The sequence below is a fragment of the Ichthyophthirius multifiliis genome (genome assembly GCF_000220395.1).
Source record: "Ichthyophthirius multifiliis unplaced genomic scaffold scaff_1120509250961, whole genome shotgun sequence".
Taxonomy (NCBI): Eukaryota; Ciliophora; class Oligohymenophorea; order Hymenostomatida; genus Ichthyophthirius; species Ichthyophthirius multifiliis.
In genome coordinates, this window is record NW_004086336.1 from 46,785 (window position 1) to 71,315 (window position 24,531).

At 15.3% G+C, this 24,531-nt stretch overlaps 5 protein-coding genes and 1 non-coding gene across 6 annotated transcripts, besides 35 other annotated features; 2 read left to right on the plus strand and 4 right to left on the minus strand. All coding sequences in view use genetic code 6, as the record gives it.

Annotated features, from left to right (window-relative positions):
- The first annotated feature begins 819 nt into the window (after positions 1 to 819).
- Positions 820 to 871: a microsatellite.
- An 850-nt stretch (positions 872 to 1,721) lies between these two features.
- Positions 1,722 to 1,748: a microsatellite.
- Positions 1,749 to 2,290: 542 nt separating this feature from the next.
- IMG5_119900 (hypothetical protein) lies at positions 2,291 to 2,830 on the minus strand (the record flags this gene model as incomplete). Its single annotated transcript, XM_004034413.1, has 3 exons — positions 2,291 to 2,390; positions 2,541 to 2,563; positions 2,720 to 2,830. Coding segments are annotated over 3 exons (234 nt in total), but the record flags the coding sequence as incomplete, so codon positions are not given.
- Positions 2,399 to 2,437: a microsatellite.
- Positions 2,577 to 2,650: a microsatellite.
- Positions 2,711 to 2,742: a microsatellite.
- Positions 2,768 to 2,823: a microsatellite.
- Positions 2,831 to 4,888: 2,058 nt separating the features above from the next.
- Positions 4,889 to 4,934: a microsatellite.
- Positions 4,892 to 4,939: a microsatellite.
- A 125-nt stretch (positions 4,940 to 5,064) lies between these two features.
- Positions 5,065 to 5,095: a microsatellite.
- Positions 5,096 to 5,213: 118 nt separating this feature from the next.
- Positions 5,214 to 5,298, plus strand: IMG5_119910. The gene has a single exon. It is a non-coding gene; the product is annotated as a tRNA-Tyr (tRNA).
- A 629-nt stretch (positions 5,299 to 5,927) lies between these two features.
- IMG5_119920 (protein disulfide isomerase, putative) lies at positions 5,928 to 7,585 on the plus strand (the record flags this gene model as incomplete). Its single annotated transcript, XM_004034414.1, has 1 exon — positions 5,928 to 7,585. A coding segment is annotated over one exon (1,641 nt), but the record flags the coding sequence as incomplete, so codon positions are not given.
- An 861-nt stretch (positions 7,586 to 8,446) lies between these two features.
- Positions 8,447 to 8,518: a microsatellite.
- Positions 8,449 to 8,492: a microsatellite.
- A 1,893-nt stretch (positions 8,519 to 10,411) lies between the features above and the next one.
- Positions 10,412 to 10,461: a microsatellite.
- A 430-nt stretch (positions 10,462 to 10,891) lies between these two features.
- Positions 10,892 to 10,925: a microsatellite.
- Positions 10,904 to 10,941: a microsatellite.
- Positions 10,933 to 10,959: a microsatellite.
- Positions 10,954 to 11,026: a microsatellite.
- A 51-nt stretch (positions 11,027 to 11,077) lies between these two features.
- Positions 11,078 to 11,146: a microsatellite.
- Positions 11,132 to 11,168: a microsatellite.
- Positions 11,164 to 11,209: a microsatellite.
- A 326-nt stretch (positions 11,210 to 11,535) lies between these two features.
- Positions 11,536 to 11,572: a microsatellite.
- Positions 11,573 to 13,911: 2,339 nt separating this feature from the next.
- Positions 13,912 to 13,952: a microsatellite.
- Positions 13,928 to 13,963: a microsatellite.
- Positions 13,964 to 15,097: 1,134 nt separating this feature from the next.
- Positions 15,098 to 15,173: a microsatellite.
- Positions 15,174 to 15,585: 412 nt separating this feature from the next.
- Positions 15,586 to 15,627: a microsatellite.
- Positions 15,628 to 17,534: 1,907 nt separating this feature from the next.
- Positions 17,535 to 17,594: a microsatellite.
- Positions 17,595 to 17,641: 47 nt separating this feature from the next.
- Positions 17,642 to 17,679: a microsatellite.
- Positions 17,680 to 17,912: 233 nt separating this feature from the next.
- Positions 17,913 to 19,050, minus strand: IMG5_119930 (hypothetical protein; the record flags this gene model as incomplete). The annotated part of the gene is made up of 4 exons (XM_004034415.1): positions 17,913 to 18,402; positions 18,463 to 18,661; positions 18,706 to 18,768; positions 18,923 to 19,050. Coding segments are annotated over 4 exons (729 nt in total), but the record flags the coding sequence as incomplete, so codon positions are not given.
- Positions 19,051 to 19,462: 412 nt separating this feature from the next.
- IMG5_119940 (protein kinase domain protein) lies at positions 19,463 to 21,234 on the minus strand (the record flags this gene model as incomplete). Its single annotated transcript, XM_004034416.1, has 2 exons — positions 19,463 to 20,633; positions 20,747 to 21,234. 2 exons carry the CDS (start codon positions 21,232 to 21,234, stop codon positions 19,463 to 19,465), a joined length of 1,659 nt encoding a protein of 552 aa, XP_004034464.1.
- Positions 19,774 to 19,823: a microsatellite.
- Positions 20,644 to 20,707: a microsatellite.
- Positions 21,235 to 21,561: 327 nt separating the features above from the next.
- Positions 21,562 to 21,595: a microsatellite.
- Positions 21,564 to 21,593: a microsatellite.
- Positions 21,596 to 21,728: 133 nt separating the features above from the next.
- Positions 21,729 to 21,774: a microsatellite.
- Positions 21,775 to 22,388: 614 nt separating this feature from the next.
- On the minus strand, positions 22,389 to 23,424 carry IMG5_119950 (hypothetical protein; the record flags this gene model as incomplete). The annotated part of the gene is made up of 5 exons (XM_004034417.1): positions 22,389 to 22,516; positions 22,563 to 22,683; positions 22,738 to 22,831; positions 22,976 to 23,079; positions 23,272 to 23,424. 5 exons carry the CDS (start codon positions 23,422 to 23,424, stop codon positions 22,389 to 22,391), a joined length of 600 nt encoding a protein of 199 aa, XP_004034465.1.
- Positions 23,278 to 23,319: a microsatellite.
- A 23-nt stretch (positions 23,425 to 23,447) lies between the features above and the next one.
- Positions 23,448 to 23,502: a microsatellite.
- A 235-nt stretch (positions 23,503 to 23,737) lies between these two features.
- Positions 23,738 to 23,783: a microsatellite.
- Positions 23,744 to 23,783: a microsatellite.
- Positions 23,784 to 24,531: the final 748 nt, after the last annotated feature.

Genomic DNA, 24,531 nt, shown 5'->3' on the forward strand with positions numbered 1-24,531 from the left:
CATTTTTTAAACTTATTTTTATTTTTTATTTAATCAAAAATAGGATTTCTATAAAATTAATTTTATTAAGTTTATTAGATGTAAATATTATATATCTGATAAATATTATTTGAAATAATTTTTTTCAACTAATTTATTATTTTTAAAGAATAGTATATTTTTATTTTTTGTATTACTTTTTTTTAAAAACTCTACAAAATAAAAAAAGTAAATAATCCATTTTTTTCGCCTTTTTTTATGTCAATTGTGCTTTTAAAATAAAATTAAAAAATAAATAAAAAGAAATAATTATAAATTTAATATTATTTTATTTTTTTGTAAATTGTATAAATAAGATATAATATTTATTTATTTTAATTCCTTATTTATTAATTTTTATTTATATTAAAAGTTTTTTTTTATGAAAAATTTATAACATATGCAATCATTTTATGCAAGATGTTTTTTAAATATCTCCTGAAATATTATTCATTTTTTTTGAAAATAATAAATTTAAAAATAAAAATATATAATTCATAAAAAGCTTTAATAATAAACACTAATTTTTTTTTTATAAAATGTAATATTCATTTTTATATTAATTCGGCTTATCTTCTAGGTGATAATGGATGACTAAATTCAAAAAATATTAAAATTAAAGTTAAAAATATTAGAATGCATTAAATATAGGCAATCAATTACTTAAATAATCCTTTATCAGCAATGATAGGAAGTTATTGTTGATACATTTTTTCAAAAATAGAAAAAATATTTCTTTATTTTTTTTAAAAATTAAAATTTATACAAAATATTTAATTTATAATTATGAATTTAAAACAAAAACAAAATCAAATTAAAATAAAATAAACAAATATCATATTAAAATAGAATATAAAAGGAGTTAAATAATTTAATTTTTTCTCTTTTTAATTTATTGTTGGGAATAATACTCTATATGATTATGAAATTTAGCATATAAAATAATTTTTACTATTCAATATTACTTATTAATATTTATAATACGAAAAAAGTTAGTTAAGGACAGATATTAAATAAATAAAAAAAAATACCAGAAGATAAAAATACTTTAAAAAAAATTATTTCTTAAATTATATCTAATTTAATTTAAAAATTATAAAACTTTATTTTAAAAAATAAACAGTAATAATCTTAACTATATTTAAATTTTAAAAGAAGGATAAATTAATATTATGTTGAAATATTTATTTAAGTATAAAATATTTAATGAAAAATAAATACCTTAATTAATTTAATTTTAATATAATTTATAAAAAGGCTAATATTTATATATATTGTAAAGTAATTTTTAATTTTTTTTAAAATTAAACAATGTTTCATGACTTTTATATAAGGAAGATGTTTATTTTAAAACGCCTTTACTTTATATTAAATATTTTTTAAAAAATTATTTGTTTAATTTAGTTTGAAAAGAAAAAATTTTTGATATGAAAAATTAGCAAAGTATAAATAATTAATTAGATATATAAAAAGACTGAAATTTTTATAATTGTATATATATGATGAAAAATTATACTTTAAATTTTTTATATTAATTATTTTTATTTAAATATAAGAGATCTATGTTTGTTAATAGTAAATTAAAATAATAACATTCGAATTAAAAAAAATATATTAAATATATAATTATTAATTTTGCAAAATTAATAATAATTTAAAATGTTTAATTATTATAGAGGATCTTTCTTTATATGTAAAAACATAATTTAAATTTAAATTTAAATTTAAATAAATATGACTATAAAAGTTAAATACTACTGTAATATAAAAATTTTATTTATCATAAACAAATATATTTAAATAATAAATTATTTCGCGAGTGTGTTTTTGTTTGCTTTTAAAAAATTAATATATTATATTTTTTATTATGATTGATGATTTTATTTGAAATTAAATAAAAATAAATAATAAACCTTGATTATTCTAAATAAATAATTTATCTTAATATATTATTTTTAATTAAAGATTATTTATTTTTTCAAATTTTTTTTTTTAAAATAAATATTGAAAAGAAAATTGAAATTTGCATTTTTTTATATAATATTTTTTAAAAAATAAAAAACAATACAAACAAATTTTATATAACTATAATTTAGTTTAAATATATGGCAATTATATTAAAAATTAAAAAAATTCTATTAAATAAAAAAAAATAAACTAAATTTTATTTAATAATTATTAAAAATATTTTATGTAAATATAATATGATTATGATTTCTTATTATAATAATATCTAACAAGAAAACTTTAATAAGTTGACTATAATAAAAATTCATTTTCTCGCTCTTCTTCTTTTTCTTCTTAGTCTTCTCATTCTTTTCTTTCTCCACTTTTCTCTCATTTTTTTTTTAGAAATTTTAATTTATATAATACTATATTTAATTATAATAATAATAAAAAATTATAATATATTAAAAAAAAAATTATAAAAAAAATCTAAATCTATTTAATTTTATATTATTTAAAAATATATTTGCAGTATATAATTAAAACTTTTTATAAAAAAATCATTGTTTTAAAACATTAGCCAATTCAATATGTTAATCTAAATCATAAAGTTATTATTATTATTATTATTATTATTATTATTATTATTATTATTATTATTATTGATATTATTTATATTATTATTGATATCTTATATATTTTATTTTTAATTATCATCATAATCTATTTCTTTTAGTAATTCGAATAATTTTACATCATTTTAATTTTCATCATTTTCTTCATCTTTATTTTCAATATAAACATTATTTTTATTATCATCATTTTAATCTTATTTTATTTCTTCATTTTCATATTATTATGCAATCTGTATATTATTAAATTTTAGCATTTTTCTAAGTTACCTCCTGGATATTTATTATTTTTTCTCTAATTCATTTTTGTCTAATTATTATATGTTTTATTCATCTCTATATAGGTTTATTTTTTCTCTTAAAATTGGGTCCCTTTCAACATCTTCTAAAAATTCTTCAAAATCTTAATCTTTTCTTAAAAAATCTTTTTTTTTTAAATTTTTTTAAAAAGCTTCTTCTACAGTAACACCTAAATCAATCATTCTTTTTACTTTCCAAATTCTTTTTTTCTTTGCTTCTTGATTATTTTCATAATTTCTTTTTATTAAAATAACATCAGGAGCATTTTTTAAATTCTCAAAATCCTCTGAGTGATTTAAAGTTGTCAAATCATAACCAATAACAGTACATCCTTCCTTCAAAATATCTCCTAAATGAGTTTTTACTGTAAATTCTTTCCAATCAGAAGTTCTGGAAATTTCGACACGTGCTAATCTGGTTTAGTAAATATTACAAATTGAAGTCTTGTAACTTTAATTCTGACTATTTTCATCAAAAACTTATAATTTTTCATAAGAATTGACCATAAATTCAGTTGAATTATTTCTTAATGAAATGCAAATAATATCGTTTTCATAATAGAAATATTTTTCAGGAATTATATCAATTCTTTTATATGTAAAAGTATCTACAAAATGCAATAAATTACTAATTTTTATACATAAACATAATGGATTTACTCCTCCTAATTCTTTGCATAATTTAGGTGGAAAAATACATAAATCATCTTTACAAACTTTAGGTAATTCTAAAGAATAGACATATTTATTTTAAAATTAATTGCTTCTATCGTCATGACTTATCAGTTGTTTTGATTATTTATATTTTATAGGAATTGTTGATTATAAGAATTCTACAAGTTTAGTTGCTTATATTTTAGTTTTAAAAAAGAAATCTAATCCATCATCCTTTTCTTCTACTTTTAATACTTTATCATGTTCATTCTGCTTTAATATTATTTATTCTAAATATAAAAAAGTCTTTTTATGCTCCACTTTTTACCTTAATTATATTTAAGCACCCCATGTATGAGGAGTAAATTATTTTCTACAATCTTCACATTAACCATAATGTTCAATAAATTCGACAATTAAATTTTATTAAACGTTTATATTGTTTAAGACTTCCTTTTAAATGGTCAAACGTAATTTTATTCTTTTTGAATGAGGTTCAGTATATAAAAATGCCGAGTCTATTAACTTTACTTTATTTAAGCCTTATATCTTTTTCAAACATAATGAAAGCATTTCCTTTGATTCTTTTTCACAATATAACCATGGAGGACTATTAAATCTGTGGCACATTCTACAAAATTATATTGTTTCTTAACGACTTATCTCTTTTGTTATATCTTCTTGGTTAGATATACATTATATACACATATTTGTTCGTGTTTAGCCAGCATTAAATGCTACTCCACATAAACAGCATAATATTGTTGCTGTTTATTTTTTTATTGAAGCATTATCAGATTTTATTATTTATGATTATTGGATTGTTGATGGAATTGATTTTCGAACAAAAGTTGTTTGTAAACTTTTTAATGGTGAAATATTATTTTATTGAGTTTAAAAGTTAAGTGGTTATTATATTAAATCCTCTTATTGAAATTAATTTTTTTATTCCATATTATTTATTTAATCTTTTTTATTTTCTTTTTAAAAAAAATATTTGGAATTTTTGTTTAAAAAATATTATTATTTTTTATTTATGTGCGATAGATGATTCTATTTGTTTTTATAATTATTTCTATCAATAGTCTTTTTTTTTTCCTATTATCATAATTAAAATATATTTTATTGAAATTATAATAAATTAATTTATGATTTAATATTTTTATAAGATTTATTAAATTATTAATATTAAATAAATTATTATAAAAAAACAATGAATTATATTAAATACATATTCAATTATTAACATTTTATTATATGAAAAACGATAAAAATACTTTTGTTTAGTAATATTAATATTTCATAACCTTTTATTAAATGAAATTAATCATATTTTAAGTTTTTTTAATTTTGATAAAGGTTTTTATTATTTTATAAAGGTTTTAATATAAACTTTATTTTTTTTTAATAAAAAAGCTATTAAACAAACAATATTTTAAATAAATATGCCGAAACAAAAAAATGATATTTTTAAAAAGTAAATTGAAATTTTACTTAAAAAATCTTTTTTTCTTAAAATTTATAAAAATTATATAAAAATTTATATTTAAATATAATTTTACTACCAATATTAAAAATGGTTTAATATTAAATATGAATTGTTAATTATTTAATAATTTACCATCTACTTTGTTTAGTTTATTTAAAAGAATATATTAATAAACCGAATTTAGCTCAGTTGGAAGAGCATCAGACTGTAAAGTTATGTAGTCATCTGGTGGTCCCCGGTTCGAACCCGGGAATTCGGATTTTTTTTATAAATAATTCTTATTTTTAAAAAATAAAAAAAGTAAGTAAAAATTAAAGTTTTAATTTTAAAATAAACAAAAATTATAATAATATAAAAAAATAAATCTACATATTTTTTTTAAAGAAATTAAATGTTAATAGATTTTTATTTTAATTTGTTAATGGTAATAAAAATTTAAAAATTAAAGAATATTTTATCAAATATTGATATATTTTTTTTATTCTTGTTTATAAATATATATTATTTAAATGTTTTTAATTTAATTTATTTTACAATATTTTAAAAACGTTAAAAAAGCTTATATTATTTAATATACGTGTAGAAATTTTAAGTATAAATTATAAATTTTTTTTTTAATAATGTAAAATTAAATCATTCTTTCTAAATAATTTAAAAATAAAAACACAGAAAATCAATCATAAAAAATAACTAAATAATTTTAAATATTTTATTTTTTTATATAATATAAAAAAAGATACTAAATAATTAAGAAGAAATATATAAAAAATGCTTAAATTATTATTAATCATTTTGATAACTTTATTTATTGCAAAAGCATCAGTTCACTATTTAGATTAAGTAAAATTCACGAAACTAATTAGCTAAAACCCTCGAACTCTAATAATATACCATAATAAAAATCGTCAATCACAAAAGCTATTATCTACAGTCGTTAATTTAGAAGAAGAATTAAAAAATGCTAAAATATATTTAGAAATAGGAGTAGTCTATTAAAAAGAACATCCTGAATTATGTAAAAAAATAAATGAGTACCCCAGCGTATATTTGTTTGAGAAACACGGTAAAACACAAGAAAAATACAAAGGATATTTAACTAACGAAGATTTAATAAATTGGTTAAAGAAATATTTGAAATTCCGAAAAAGCGCATCTAAACCAATTTAATCAATAGAAGCATTAGAAAATAGGTTTTATAAATAAAATGATATGGTAGTATTTGTAGGATATGAATAAGACAGTGAAGAGTTTTAGGCTTATTAATAATTGGCAAATACAAAAACCGAATTTATTTTCCTTCATTCTTTTGAATAAAACATGATAGACTATTTCAAAGTAAAGAAAGATTCTGCAAAAATAATATCTGTAAATATTGGTGAAAATAAATTTGGGTAAAACCATTATAATGAATATAAAGGAGATTTAAAAAATATGAATGCAATTATTCATTTCTTAAAAACTTATAATTTTAGAGGATTTAGATTCATTAATTCTAATACTTTTGAAGATTTAAAATCTGAAAATCTCCCTACTTTGATTATGTCCGTTAATCAATTTTATAATGGACACAATCTATATAATATGACAGGTTACGAAGGTGTTTTTAAAAATCTTAGAGAACACTTTTATAATAAAGCCATTTTAGGAATTGTTAACGGTACTAATCCTTACGAAAGCTCATTTTTTTATAATGAACTGAGATTAAATAGAACATAAATACCTGCTTTAGGTTATTTTGATTTTGGGCATAATATTCCTATAAAAATTCCTTTTAGAGAAAAAAATATAACAAAAGAAGCTATTATTAAATTTTATGAAGAGGCTCATGCAGGAAAATTAGAAGCTATTTATAATTCAGAAACTCCGTTAACAGATGGCGAATAAGCTGAACTTTTGGTAAAAAGATTAAGTAGAAATGATTGGGATAGATATGTAAAAAACAATACAGAATAAGATGTAATTTTATTCTTTTATTATTTAGGATGTTCTGAGTGTGTAGCTTAAAGAGATTTCTTCTGGAGAACCGCCTATAGAATGAAAAATAATGCTAATATATTATTTGCTAGAATAGATGTACAAAGAAATGATCTAGAAGATATAAAAATAACTAATTTTCCTCATTTCAGAATGTATAAAATTGGTTAATATAATAAACCTATTTAAATTATGTATCAAAATACTCCAAATAAGTTTATTTAATACATCAAACCTTTAGTTTCAAAAGAATGGGTTTAACCTATTCCTGATAACGAGGTGAAAGTAGGCAGTTACAAATATGAAGTACTTAAAGCTGAAATCGAATACGAGGCTTAATAAAAAAGAGCTAGTGATATCCAAATGGAGCAATTTAAATAATAAGGTGTAATCTCTCCTGAAAACAAATAAGGATCTAATAAAGAATAAAGTTAAAGTGATTTTAATAACCAATAAAATGAAAATTAAAAAGTTGAACCTTAATAAAATTAAAGTTCTTAAAAAGATAAATAATAATAAAATACTAATTAAAATAGTAAAAAAATTGAACTTTGAAAAAAATTATTTTATAAAATATAATTTTATTTAACTTTTTATCAAAAAACAACATTATTATTTTAAATTGTATTTGTTCTTGTTTTTTTTTATTACAAATTTAATAAATGAGAAGTAATTAAAAAATAAAATTATTATATAATTAAAAAAATACTTTTTTAAAAAATAATGGAGTTAAAAATACATTAATAGCTTTTAAATTATATTAATTTGATAAAAATATTATATTAAAAATTTTATCTGTATTAATTAATAAAATATTTAATTATAAAACCGATATTTTGAATGAATAAATATAAAGATAAATATCCTCATTTAAAAATATAAGATGAAGAATTAAAACAATTAATTTTAGAAGGTTATATTTTTTTAAAAAAATAAGTTTATATTAGTTTTGTTATTAAAAAATTAATAAATATATAAATTTAATTTAATTTTATATAAAAACCATAAGATGATGATATTATTACTTATTATGGCGATATAAGGGATAGATTTATATATACAAACGTTTAGTATGAAAATCAAGAAATCTAAAAAATAAATGAATTATAAAATTACATATAATAATAAAATTAAAATCATTAATTGTAAGTACTATAATAATGGTAAAATAATTAATTTTATATATTAGATTTTAGCAAAAGGAATATCTTTTAAAATAATTATATGGAAATTAATTTGATGTTAAAAAGGCTTACAATAATATTTTGGAATATATAAACTGGTTCTAAAATCCTTAAAATTTTACTTTATAAACTTTATCATTATAACATTTAGTAAAATTAAAAAAAATTATAAAATTTGCACATATAATTTTTTTACTTTTATGATAAAAAATTTTAAAAATTATAAAAATCAATAAGATGCAAATTGTGTAAATAAATAATTAATTTATAATAAAAAATTAAACTTAATAAATAAAATAGTTAAATTTAAAAATAAAATAAAAAAAAGTAAAATGGTTATATTTATTTAGCCGGAAGAGATAAAAAATTAAGGCCAACTCTAGTTTTTAACGTTTAAAAAATAGATTTAAAAATAGATACTAAGGAATCCATATTAAATGCATACATTCATATTTTGTAAATTGTATAAGATTGCTGTTTTTTAAATTCTAAAATTGAAAATTGGAATGTTTTTATAGATTTGAATTAATTAAGTTTTACTGATTTACCAATAACTGTAATAAAAGAAATAATATAAACTATGTAGCAAAATTTTACTTCTTGTTTATATAAAACTTTTATGTTAAATCCTCCGTTTTCTTTTAAATTATCTTGGAATTTGGCTAAATCATTTTTGAATTAAAAACAATAAAATAAAATTTTATTTGTTGATAAAAGCAATTTTACTTCAGTTTTATTAAAATACTATAATCCAGATTAATTAGAAGAGAAATTTGGGGGTAAAGGCTAAAATGTAAGTAAATTTTACCCTCCTTAATTATTAGGAAAACATTATATTTAATAAATATACTATGAGAAAGAAAAAAGTAACGTTTCTGAATTGTTTAAATAAAAAAGTCAAAGTTTTCAATTTTAGTAAAAAAGTTGTTATAATTTTTAAGTAAAAAGATAAAAAATTGATATAGCTTACGAATCAAAAATAAATACTATTATATAAAATAATCAAATAGATTAAACATAAAATGATTAAAATTATAGTGCTTGTTAAATTTTTTGATGTATTTTTTTATTGGAGTTTTTGTAAATAATATATTTTTAGATAATAATTTTATTAGATATACATTAATATTATTTTTTCTTGTATTGGTATTATTAAATCTATAGAAAATATAATTTATTAGATTATACTATTTTTTCGTATTTAGTTTATATTTATAAAAGAAAAAATAATATTAATGTTATTCATTACATAATTGCCTAAAATAAAATAATTAAAAATAGAAATTTAAGGAAATTCTATAATAATAAAATCAGATATTATAAAAATATATATATTATTTACAAAATATTTTTTTTTAATTACATTAATTTTCTTTATTTTTTATTTATTTTAAAAATAAACATAATATTATAAATCAAAAATTTATTTAAAAAAATAAGTATTACTGTAATAATTTTAAGAATGATGTCAATTAATAATAATAAAAGTAAATAACAACTTAATAATAGGATATATCTCTTGCTTATTAGTAGATGCACTATTGCATCATTTAGATGTATTGAAAATAGGATACTAATAAATCCATTTTCATTCAAAATTATTATTATTATTGAAATAAATTAAAATAATAACTAACTTTGTATACAAACACAAGGAAAAAAATTATTTTTTATAGAAATTTAGTATCTGAATTAACATGTTGCACTATTTCATCAGCAGTATATTTTTATTTGTTGAAAAAGATAGAGAATCAAAAATTGTAATAGCTTTTAATTCAATAATAATTCTAAAGTTGATTTTATATTCTCGGCATTTGCAAGAATTATCTTTTTTATTAATCAAATCATTAATTTATGTTTTTAGCTTCCATATGTGACTTTCAAGCTATAAAATATATAAAAATATATTTGAAGAAATAAAAAAATATATAAATATGAGGGGTTAAATTTATTTATAAAAGAATTATAAACTTCAGTATTAAAGAAGTATTATTTGTATATCGATTTTTTTTTATTAATTTTATTATACTAGTAATTAAATATCATAAAAACTTCAACAGAATATTTATAAAAATAAAAAATTAAAATTATAGTTTAAATAAATAAATAATATATGAATATTATTATTTATATTATTGTTTTAGACCTTATTTAAATAAATTAATTTGTTTATTTAAGGACAGATCAATATATTATTTAATATAGCAGTTTTAAAATAATATTTAAATATATAAATTTGAATAATATTTAGATAATTTAAATTTTGTAAAAATAAATTATTGGCATTATTTTGACAAATCTATATATATTGAAATAATATTTTAAAAATAATTTTATATAAATTATTTACCAAAACAAAATGAAAAAAATAAAAATTTATAATATTTCTGTTCTTATACAATGTTTTCAACGTGATTAATTTTATTATAAAAATCTTACTTCTAATTAATGATCTTCCTTTTCGTGATAACCACCAGGTCTAACAGAATCTTCAGGCTATAAAACTTAGTTTTTGTAATAATGAGATAGAATATATTATTAATAGTGTAACCATTAGTCTCCATTATAAACATAATAAAAAATTAATCCTGGAATTGAAAATAATAAAGTCCATTCTTTTCTATATTTTATAAATTTTTTTGAATATATAAAATATAGAATCTAACATCTATATTTCCAAAAATAATTCTTAATAAAATTCATAATAAAAAAATTTAAAATAAAAAAAAAAATATATAAATAAATTAAATAAATAAATTAAAATATTATTAAAAAGATATTTTTATATTTATATTAAAATATTTTAAATATATATATTTTTTTTATATTTTATTTAATTATCTATTTTTTATATAAAATATATTTTTTTTTTTAATTATTAATAAATAAATAAATAAAAGAATAAATAAATAAATAAAAAAATAAATAAATAAATAAATAAATTAATAATTTTAAATAATTATCAATTTTATTATTTTTTATTATTTTTATTTTTTATATATATTTTTATTAACATATTTTATTTTTATATCAATTAATAATATTTATTTTTCATTTATATATTTATATTATTTTTTATATGATTAATTTTTTATTATTTTACTTTTATATTTTTTTTTGTTAAGTTATAATAAATTTTTAATATTTTTTTTTTTTTTTAATAATTATAAATACATACTTTTTTATCAATTTTTTTCATAATAAATTAAATAAAATTTAATATAATATAATATTCTTTTTCTTAATTTTTATATATTATAATTTATATATTGTATAAAACATATATAAATCAAATTTGCACTTAATAATATAAATTTACTTTAATTTTTATTTTAATATTATTTATTATTTTTATTTATTATTTTATAATTATTAAAAATTTTTAACGCCTATTATTTACATATTTTCTTTTAATAATTTATTATTTCTAATTATTTATATTAATTTTTAAGAATAAATTGATTATATTTATACATATTTTTTTATAGAGATTTCTATTTTTTTTTTTCTTTATCAAAACAAATATATAATATAAATTTATTTTGAAATTCTTATTAATAATTAATAACATATATATAGTTATCATTATCAAAAGTTAAAAAGAAATAAAGATTATATAATTTTTTATTAACAATTTATAAATAGCATCAATTAATAATATTACACTATAATCATATTATGATGTTATTTTTTTTACATATGTATTAGGTTTTTTATGCTAATAATATCTGATTTATTTTTTTATTTTTTTTTTTAACAAATATTATATTAATTCTTATTTGATTTAAAAATATATTTTATAAAATACAAGAACTAAATAAATTTATATAAATTTCTTAATTTTTCTTAAAGTATATATTTGTTTAAGTTTTCAGTTTATAATTTATTGATAACTTAAAACAAATAATGAATTATTATATTTAAGTATTTTATAAAAAATAATTAAATGCATTAAAAATTAATTATAATTATTATTTTAAATAAATAATAGTATAACATTATCTAATTAAATTAATTTTTCTCTATAAAAATTTCATATTTTTAAAATAATATTAATATGATTTATATAAATAAAATTAAGATATATAACTACATAAATATTTTTAATTTATTCTATAGAAATTTTAGTAATAATATTTTTTTTATACATAATCACACATTTAAAACATCTTTTGTAAAATCAATAAAACAATAAAATTTTAATCTTTATAATAAATTCTCAATTTGATTTTATAGTTAAAAATATATTTTAATGCTATTAAAATACTATTTTTATAAATTAACATAAATCTTGGATTATCATTTCTTAAAGAGATATTTAATTCAATCTTTCTTTTTAATATAAAATGCATTATTTTTAAGATTAAATAGGAGACTGATTAAGTTAAATTAAATAGTATATAATATATGATAGGAGAGTGTTTCTTTTCGAATTTTTGAATGGATTAATTGCATGTGTTTTCTATATAAAGCAAAAAATATTTTTAACTTTTAAAAAATAATGTTGATTAACAAAATTTGTAATTCTTAATATATATCTTTGCACAAATATTTTAAATTTTAGAATTCTTTAAAATTTTTTAATAAATTTAATTCATAAACTAAGTCTATATTGTTTTTTAAATATTAATAAGGTTAATTTTTTTAAAATGCTTCTTAATACATATCTATTTATTAAATAAATAGTAGTTAATTTTTCAAAAAAAATTAAAGGCAAAATTGAAATTTATTAATATTTTATAAATATGTTAGATTACAAGAGAAAATGAAAAAAATAATATTATAGAAATACAACTATTATTTATATTCGTATAAAAAAAACAATAAACATAAAATGGAAAAGCTAATTACAATAGTTAATTTGAAATACAAAAACTTATTAATAATAACAAAATATCATTTTTTTATAATAGTAATAGATTTTGAAAAGAGAAATAAATATTTAAACTATTTTTATTTTCTATATCAAATTTATGTGTGTAGTCATGATGATTTTTAGATTTTATTCAAAGAAAAAATAATTAAAAAAAAAACTCAAAAATAATAAAGAATTTAAGTTTATGGAAATAAAATAAATGTTAGTTCAGGATTTTTTTAAAGCAATTTTAATAAACTTTAAAATAATTTAAATATTTTACGTTAGGTCATCATTAATTTTTAAATTTTATAGGACGATTAATTAAATTAGTTTTAAAAGTTTTCTGATTATATGTCATTAAATTTAATTTAATAATAAATAAGCTTGATAATAATTACAATTTTTAGGATTTACTAAATTTAAAAGTTTTTAAAGTAATAGTTAGTTATTATTTAATTTTCATTTACAAATTTAATTTTTAAAATATATATATTTTTTTCAAAATAATAGTTATTTTTAATTTATTTTCCTTTAAATTAAAAAGTTAGTTTTTTATGTTTGTTTCGTATTATATTTTTGTCTTAATTCCAAAAAACTATTTTTAAATAAACTTAAAAATAACTAACTTTTTAATTTTTATAAATGATTTTTTATTATAATTTTATAAAGCTTATGTATCATATTTTACACAAATTTATTTAATTATGCATATTTTTTTATTTCAAACCACAAAAATATTGATTTAAATAATTACAAATTATTTCAGATAAAGACTAAATTTTATAAACCTAATATAATTTTGAAAAATTACATATTTGATTAAATATTTTAATTAACTTAAATTTTTATAAAAACAAATTTTATATATTCAATTATATATATATAATTTTATATATTTATATATTTTAAAAGTAAACTAATTATTGATTTTTAAATGTTTTTTAAACTAATTTAATTTTATCAAGATTAATATTTTTATTATAATTAGTATTTATAAAAATCGATTAATATAAATATATATAAAATAATAGATAATATCTTTCATGTCAATTCCATATTATGTAATGATTAATGAAGCTAATTAATTGCTTAGATGTACTAATTTTTACTTTTTATATGACTTTACTGTTCATAAGTCTACATATATTTAATTTATATTATTATAAAATATTTAAATATTATAATTACTTCAATATTATTATTATTTTTAATTGAATGCTGATTAGTGAATGATTAATTTTATGAGTGCAAAATAATTTCATAAGAATTCATTAAATGCTTAGGTACTAAAGGCTTAAATATTAATTTAATTTAATAAATTAAATATATATTTATAATACTCGATTTAAAGATTTAATTTTATTCTAAAATAATCCTAATTAGGGTTCTTTAGGTTTAGTTACTTTATATTAATAATTATCTCTTTTTTTTATAGGTGATTCCAAAATTTATTGTTTTTGTTCTTTCATTTATTTTGCTGTATATTGCCTTTTTAAATATTAAGCAACGCCTTTTGTATTCATTTTTTCTAATGTTTCATCGTTTTTTACATATTTAATCTTTTTGTTTTGTTTATTTTATTTATAAATTTTTAATTTTTTTAAACTATTTATGGTTTAAAAGTGCATTCTTAAAAATCTAATTCGTCATAATTTTAAGATTATATCTTTTATTCAACTTACTTTTTCCATTGTAAAGTTCTTTCAAATATAGGCTCTTGACAATATTCAATTTATCTATTTCGGTAATTTATTTATGGATGAAATGTGCAACCTATAAATTAAATTTAATCTAATTCTAGTTTTTTTCTGATATTAATTAATATTTTTTTCATTTAGTTATTGGCCTTAATCATAGAGTTTTTCAAATATCTAATTTTAAATAAAATTAAAATTTCAATTTAAATAATTATTTACATTTTTATACATATTTAAAATGATATTTTTAATATTTATTATTTATTTTATAAAATTTATTTAATTATCAAAATTTTCTAAAAAATAAATAAAAAATTATTTTATTAATAAAAAAAACTAAAAATAATATATATATATATATTTATATATGTATATATGTATATATATAAATTTTTATATTTATTTATATATATATATATATTTTTATTTATTATAATTTATTTAATTCATATATTTATAAAAACATTTTCTTAATTCTTTATTTTTTTATTTATCATTAATTATAAATTATATAGTTTTCATTTTTAATTAACTTCTTAATATAAATATAGATTATATTTTTTAAATTACATTAATTATATTTCTATAAAAATTATCGAATATATTAATTTTATATTATATTTTGTTAATATTATTATTTTAAAAAGATACATTTAAAAGATAATATAATCTTATTTATATTTTTAATCTTATTATGTTTAAAATGAAAAATTAAACATCTATATTGTAAACAAAATTTTAAATAAATCTTATATTAAATTATAATCATTATTTATATTAAGAAACAATTATTTTTAAATTTAATATTTATTTTATTTTTGTTCTAAATAAATTAAATATATTTTATTTTATAAATAATTTTACTATATAAATAAAAAAAATAAAAATTAAGTTTAATATTTATGCATTTTTTAAATCTAAAAATTGAAATTTTTTAAATAGTATAATATTTTTTTTATTTTAGTGTTTTTTATATAAATCTATTTATTATGTATGTTTATTAAAAAAAAATACCAGACATTTTTTAAACATTGTTTAATATAAATTTCGAATTTCAATATATAAAGAATAGATATTTTTTTTCTTATTATTATTTATATATTATCAGATTTAGTAATTTCATTAAAAAGATGTAAATTTCATATAATAGTATAAATATATGATTTAGACTCAATTTTAATATCTTTAAATATATCATTATATTCATTTATTTATCCCATTTATTAAATTTAGATAATTTTACAATCGATACAATCAAACATATTAATAAAAATAAGTTAATTTTAAACAATTAAAAGTATTATATGTGATTTCGTAATTATAAGTATTTTATTTTTTCAAGCATAATATTATATGATTTTTGTATTAAAATCATGATTTTAATCAAATTTGTTTATAAAATTATTTTAGTTTAAACAAATATAATTTCTACAATATTAATGATATATAATAGCTAACAACGAATACGATATTAAATAAGGAAATAATGTATTATATGAAACAATAAAATATAATATATTACTGTAGGAGCATTAGTTTAGTATAAAATTTCTAAAGATAAACCTTATATTCATTTAAATTATATCAAGAATAAATAGCGTGAAGTTTTTTCAAGCAGTCTAATAAATAATTATAAATAATATAATAAATCCTATTTAAAATTAAATTTCGCAAGTATTATTTATCAAGGTGCTGCATCTTAAGTTACTGTACTTTTTCGCTTTTGCAATTTAATCTTTAGGATTAAATGAAATTTTCTATGTGATATGTGTTGAAGAATGATTTTAAGGGTATAATTCTTAAAAAATATAAAATTTAATGATATATTTGCTGCTTGAGATTACCATTACTACTTTTGGATTAGCTATTATTATTAATATATAGTAGGTAATAACACTTATTATTTTTGTTTCAGTTTTACTTTTCCTATAAAATAAGAGTTTGGTCAAAAATTTTTTAGTGGAAAATAATTTTTATTATTGGATTTTCTTATATAAATATATTTAGATTTTTGTTAAATTAAAAGATAAAGTAATAATACTATTATTTAAATTTTTATTTCTTTTGATTTCTGGATTCATAATTTATAATTCTGATATTATTCTTTATAAAATAGTTTATTTGTAAAAAAATACAGAAATTAAATATTAGGAATTAATATTTAATTTACTAATTTTTCTTATAAAATTATTTGTATTATATTAAATATAAATAATAATGGTTTTATTTAAGATAAATAAAATTAATAAAATAATTTTTTCAAATAAATTTTATATAAGCTTGATATAAAAAATAGTGAAAAATAAATAAAAATATAATTAAATTTAATCTTTTTATATAATAAAATGTATTATAAAATTATAATATATATTTATATATGAATTTTTTTTTTTTTTAATTTTATGTAGTAAATGCAAAATTAAAAATAAGAATATTTTATTTATATTTTTAAATATATAAATAAAATAAAACTAAATTTATTATATTTAAAAATTCTTTTAAATTTTAAATAATATGCATATATTAATATTTATATTTTTAAAATATTTATTAAAAATGATTTTTTTTTTTACCTATTATTAATAATATTAATATTTAATTTTTTAACTATTTTTTTGTTTTTTATTAAACAATGCATTCGATAATGTATAATTATTAAATTAATTAAAATATCATGATTACTTTTTATCTATTTTTTTATATTTTTAAAAAATAATATCTGTTTACTGATTTAGGTTATTAATTTTTGAATTCTTAAACTTTTTATTAATCTTAATTATTTTATTTTATTATAATGTTTCTTATATTTTATATTAATTTTTCTTTATATATTAATTATAATAATATTATAAAAAAATACTTTATTATTTATTTTTTGAATTAATTATGAAAATATAATAATAAAAAAATATTATAAAAAAAAATATTTAAAATTTATATATATATATATTTTTTCATTATGTAAAATTTATTTATTTTATTTAAAAAAAAGTTCACCATTCTAAATCTCCATTTAACGCATTAAAGACATATTCATGTCCTCTAATAACCCCAATAATATTTTTAAATTCAACTTTGAACTTTTTTGAATTTTTTTTTTTAATTTATTAGTAATGTCCAAATAAGAAATTCGAAGTTTTGAATTCTTAATTTTCGTTCAAAAAGCAATTATTTGCATTTTAGTTTTAATTATTTTGATTCTGGATGTCTCTGTCTCCTTCTTCTGATTTTTCTGAAACGTTTGAAATGTCGTCTTAATCTTCATCGTGCTAAAAAATACATATTTTTTTTTAAATAAGAATTATTACTTCATTTTACAATCCAGCGTTCTTCTTTTTCTTCTTAGTTTTCGCCTATCTCATTTTCGATATTGTCTTCCAGTTTTACATTTTGAAGAAAATTCTGTTTTGCAATTTTATTTTTGCTTTACTATTTGATCAAATTTAAAGCTTGGGTCGGAGATGTAGTCAATTCTTAGTTCAAATTATACTTTTAAAATCCTATTTTTTAATGGCTTTATAATTATTCATTTTAATTAAGAGTAAAAGTTGAGGACTATTCTTAGTCTTTCTATATTCCGAAAAAAGGACTACTTTGTTGCCCTGTGTGTTCCTATTTTATATCTTCTTAACCTAAAATAGCAACTGATTCTATTTTTAAATTGATATTTATAAAAATACGTATATAAATATAATTTATATATTTCTTACATGTTTATTGTTATAATTAGGATAATTCTTAGGTATTTAGCTTTACTTTTTTATGAGGTTCACTATTAAGTTAGTTATTATTTTAGATTGTTGACATTATTTAATTCACAGTATTGTCCTTCAAGTTTATTTTTTGTTAGTTTTTTTGTTGGTTACTTGAGATGGTTCTAATTTGGGTACTTTAGTCTGTTTTATCAACCTTTTTATTATTATAAATATATATATATTTATTTACAAATTTACATTATATTATAAATCAGCAGTTTCTTCAAAAACATTTTTCTCATCTAAGTTTTTTTTCCATAACTTTATTTTTTTAAAAAAAAATTAAAAGTTATATAAAAAAAAAAAATCAATTGATATAAATCTATAAAATAAATAGAATTAAATGTTTTTGAGATGACATTTTTATTTGATTTGGTTTTATATTTTTTTAAAATTAATTTTTTTATAAAAATACGTTAATTAAATTATCAATAACTTCTTCAGGTAAATCATCCCATTATCCTTATTAAGATTATTTAGTTAATTATTGATTAAATTCTTCAATAATTTTTTCATATAAATCTTTTATGTTTTTTATTGAATTAGAATTATTATTATTGTTATTATTGCTCATTTGCTTTTGTTTTTAATTTTAATTATTATTTTGTTAATTTAATTTGTATTTGTGTTTTTTTTTTAAAAAAAATATATATTTTTTTTAATTAAAATTAATAATATTTTTATTGTTCCACGGGGAAATAGTATTTAAAGAGAACCGAAAAAATCAGAATTTATCAGAAAAATAATAATTTAAAAAATAAATTAAATAAGAAAAATATCCAAAATAAAAAATATTTTATAAAAATAAATATAATTAAAAAAATATTATTAGTAATACTTTATTTTTGTAATTTAAATAAATATTTTTTAAAGAATTTCTTTTTTCAATATACAATAGGCATATTATATATTTAAAATATTTTATTATTAAACTATACAAATAAAATTATTAATATCATTGTACATATTATTTATGTTTATTTATTTCAAAAATATTTATGAAATAAATTGTTTTTAAATTTAAAATCTTTATTCGGATAATCTTGTTATTTTTTATATGCTTAAAAATCATATAAAATATATAACATATATTTAAATTTAAATTTGGATTAAAAATAATAAATTTCACTTAAAATATCTACTTATATTAAATTAAAAGTATAAAAAAATGATAAATATATATATTGATGATTTTTCTTTTATTATTCTTTTGATACAAATTTTGATAATATTTTTTTCGCAATTTTATATTTATATTTTTTTAAAAAATATATTCTATAATTATATAAATAATTTTAATAAATATATAAAGAATTAAATTGAATTTTTTAAAAGTAAAAAATATTATGTATATAATAATAAATTATAAATTTTATAATTATTTATTTAAAAGAAATTTTGGTAAAAGATTATAAAGTTTATATATATATATTATTGTCTACATAATATTTTTATTATCAAAAGAAAAAATCATTTAAGTGATTCTGCTTAATAAGAAAAATCTATAAAAATAAAAACAATAGATTAAGTAAATTTAAATAAAAATATAAAAACCTTCATATTTAACTTAATTTTCTAATGAGTTTATTTCCGATCCATAAGATTATATATCTAATTTAGCAAATTCTGGGTCAAAATATTTAGTGTCAAGTTCATTTTTAATTTTCGGAATAAAAGGTGCCACGATTTATTTATTAATTAGATAATCCCATTTAATTTTAGCAAAAAAGGGATGTTATTTTATTTAATTACTGCTTTAATATCCTAACCTTTGATCAGGATTTTTTTCTAAAAGTCCTGAAATAAGATTTTTAAGCTCTGGAGAAGCTTTAACACTATCTTTGATTTAAGGGAAATTATTATATTTGATACACTCAAATAATTATTTTCTATCTTCTTTATAAAATGGTGGCAAACCAGTAATTAACTCATAGATAAAGCACCCAAGGGTCCACCAATCAACAGGTTTTCCATGTCCTTTTTTTAAAAGTACTTCAGGAGCTAAATATTCAGGAGTTCCACAAATAGAAACGGCTGTTTATCCATGTATATTTTTTTTTGAAAGACCAAAATCAGCAATTTTCAAATATCCTTCTTTATCAATTAATACGTTTTCAGGTTTTAAACTATTTATGGATATATATATATATATATATATATATATATATATATATATATATATATATATATATATATATATGTAATTGTTTATACTTATTATATTTTATTTTTTTTATACTCTCTATATATAATATTCCTTTCATGTAAATATTCTAATGCTAAAACAATTTAAGAGGCATAGAATTTAGTTGTGTATTCATCAAAGCGTCTGTATTTGCATAATAGATTAAATAATTCCCCTCCTGGGCAATATTCTAGCACAAAAAATAATTTTCTTTCATTTTAAAATGAATAATGGAGCTTTATTATAAATGGATGAGTGGCTGATACTAATATATTTCTTTCTATTTTTGTATGTTCGACTTATTTTTTATGCTCTATGTAGGATTTTTTTAACATTTTTATTGCATATATTTTCCCGTCTGATTTCTTTTTTACTAATACTACTTTGGCGTATGATCCTTTTCCAATAACTTTGATTAAATTAAAGTCTTTTATTGATATCTTTTTATTTTCATTTGGGGGATTTTCAAATAAATCTCTTTATTCTTGTAACTGAATATCATTGTAATAATTGTTTTGTATTTCTTCGTATTCTAGATCCATTTTTTTTTTGGTTAATTATTATTTATAATAAAAAAAATTATTTTATATATAAAAGTAAGAATTGCATATATAATCAATTATTTTTTATCTTATATATATTCATAAATTAATGGATTAAAAATTTTTGTGTACTTTTTTTTTATAAATTTTATATTTTACTAAAAGAAATCTTTTAATTTTAATACAATTTTTTTATTAATTTATTAATTTAATGTATATATATTTAAAAAATTAAATATAAATAAAAATAAATAAATCTAAAATTATATTATATTTATAAAGAAAAAAAAATTAAAAAAAAAAAGAAAAATAGATCAAAATGGTAACATAAAAACAAATATAAAAAATAAATATAAAAATATTTAATAAAATTCTTTTAAATTTTCTAGGGAGCTCATAAATCCTTGATTTTCAAAAAACGTTTATCTAAAAAAATTAAATAGAATCGTCCTTTACCTAACTGGTATAGATATAAAACTGATAACAATATTAGGTATTAAAATAATTTACATTTTTATTAATATATTTTAAATCTTTATTTTATAGATATAACTCTAAAAGAAGAAACTGGAGAAGAACTAAACTTAAAGTTTATTGAACAAAAATCAAAATATATTTATTTTTAGATAAATATTAAAAGTATATAATTTAGTTAGTTGCATGTTAAATTGTTTTAATTTTAACAAATATTTTATTTAAACATTTTAAAATAAAATTTTACTATATAAAAGCATTTTATTTTTTTTGATATTCACAAAAATTTACATATATATTTATTATAATCAATTGATATTTTTAACAAAATAAAAATATTTAAATGATTAATTGTTTTTTATATATTAATTTTATAATAATTATTCTTTTATTTATTTGTTTTTCTAAGTTTTAGTTATAAATTGTGTGATTTAATATTATATTACATATATTCATTATATATAAAAATTAAAAATCTCTTATTCTTTTTTAAAATTAATATCATATTTTATCTTCTTTAGATAAAAATAAATAAAATATAATTTTAATAAAATTATAAATACTTGGATTATGTTTTTAAATAATACTTATTCTAAAATTTAATAATAAATATTTTTATTATTATATATTTTTAAAAATTTTATTATATTATAAAGATATAAAAAAATATAATAGATAATTCATTAAAGTGATTCTAACTCATCATTTAATCCAGATTTTTAATTTTCTAATTCTTAGTTTTAAATTCTAATTTCTCTTAATTTTTCTTCAATATTTTCAGCAGTTAAATTAGCATTAAATAATAATTCTAAAAAAAAAAAATTAGTATTTTATTGAATAAAAAATAAAATTACCTGCAGGACGTTATCTATTTAATCCTTGATGTCCGAAAATTATAGTTATACCAATACCCATTAATGCAATATATAAAAATTATAAAGTGGAAACTTCAAAGTTAGGTCTTGTATCTAAAGGCTTTAAAAAATGATATAATTTTAATCATAATAATTTTATTTATAAAAATATTACATCATCGTTTGTTAAATAGCCATGAGGTTCATTCATTAAAGGATTTACTTCATCAGGAATATAATAAGGATCAGCAAAGTATAATCTTTCAAATCTAATTGATTTTTATTTTATTTAAAATAATAAGATTAATTTTTAAATTAAACAAAATAACAAAAAAATATAAAAATAAAATAATAAAATTATATATTTTCTTTTATTTAAAAGAAGAATTGTATTTGTATAAATAAAAAATTACGATAAAAAGGGTTTATTTCTAATATGTGCATAAGGGTCAGTTTCATCATGATGTTCATGCACATTAACATCGTCAAATCCATAAATAGAAACCAATTCTTAATCCTTATTTTATATGTTTTTTTTGAAATAAATTATATATTAATGATTAATTATTTTAATTTATAAATTTTTTTACGAAATTTTAATTTGAAATTATGTTTTATCTCTGACTAAATATACACTCTTTTTTTATTTATTAGTTATTAAATAAATTGTTATTTTAAAATTTTAGATTTATTTTTTTATTATTTTTACATGCCCATGATCATGATGTTCATTGTGACCATGATGATCATGATGATCGTTATGATTTACTACTGCACTTCCAAACCAATTTTTTATGTTTTGGCTTATAATAGATTATTAGTTTGCTTTTCTGAATAAACTATATATGTTTCTTGAAATCATTTATAAATTTATTTTCTTTAATTTATATATATATATATATATATATATATATATATATATATATATATTTTATATATAATTTTAATTTATTTATTTCTTTATTGAAAAAATATATTAATATATTTTTTCTATTATTAAAGTATATTTACAATAAAAATAAATGTATTTTTTATTAATTTATTTAAAATAATCTTTAAATATTAAATAAATAATTATTAAGTTGATATTAATATTTCTAAATTTATATAAATATTTATTTATACTAAATTGTTTAACTATATATTATTAATAATTTATAATACAAGAAAAGAATTAATTATATTTTATTAAAATAATTATTTTTTTAAAAAATATTATTTAATAAATATATTGAAATAATTAAAAAAAAAGTAATTTACAAACATATGTAATTCAAATATATTAAATGTTTTTTGAATTAAAAAAAAGGAATTAAAATAATAAAATGAAAGATAATAATAAAAACAAATTTGAATAAAGTCACAATCAAACTGAATTTACAAAAATATTAAGTTAAGAAAGACAACAAGGAATATCTTAATTAAATATGACCAAATAGTGTTAGGCTTTATCATTGTAATAATCGACTCGACTATTATAAAGTGAAAACACATTATAAATAGAAAAACGCTTAGAAGCGTTAGAATTCAATATCAGTAAATTATTTAGTAAATAAGAATCATTAATACCTTTGTTTGAAATATTAGATATATATCCATAATAAATCAAAAGCTTAAATAAAAAGTAAGTAGAAATAGAAAAAAAATAAAAATATTAGAAGAAAAGAAGAAATAAAATCTTATGATCAAATATTTGGGAAAATAGAGAAAAACTTAAAAAATGCATTTTCTCAAATAAATAATTTAAAAAAAGATTTATAATTATTGGAATAAAATAATAATGAAAATAATGGATTTTTTTAAAACAACAGTAGCAATATTAATAAAGGTGATAACTATGTTGATTAGAAATTCGAAAAATTTATTAGGGAAGTAAAATAAATGCTTGGTGAATTTTAGGGAAAAAATTAAAATTTAGAAATTAATTTTGATTCAATTTTAAATTAATAATAACTTAATAATAATTAAG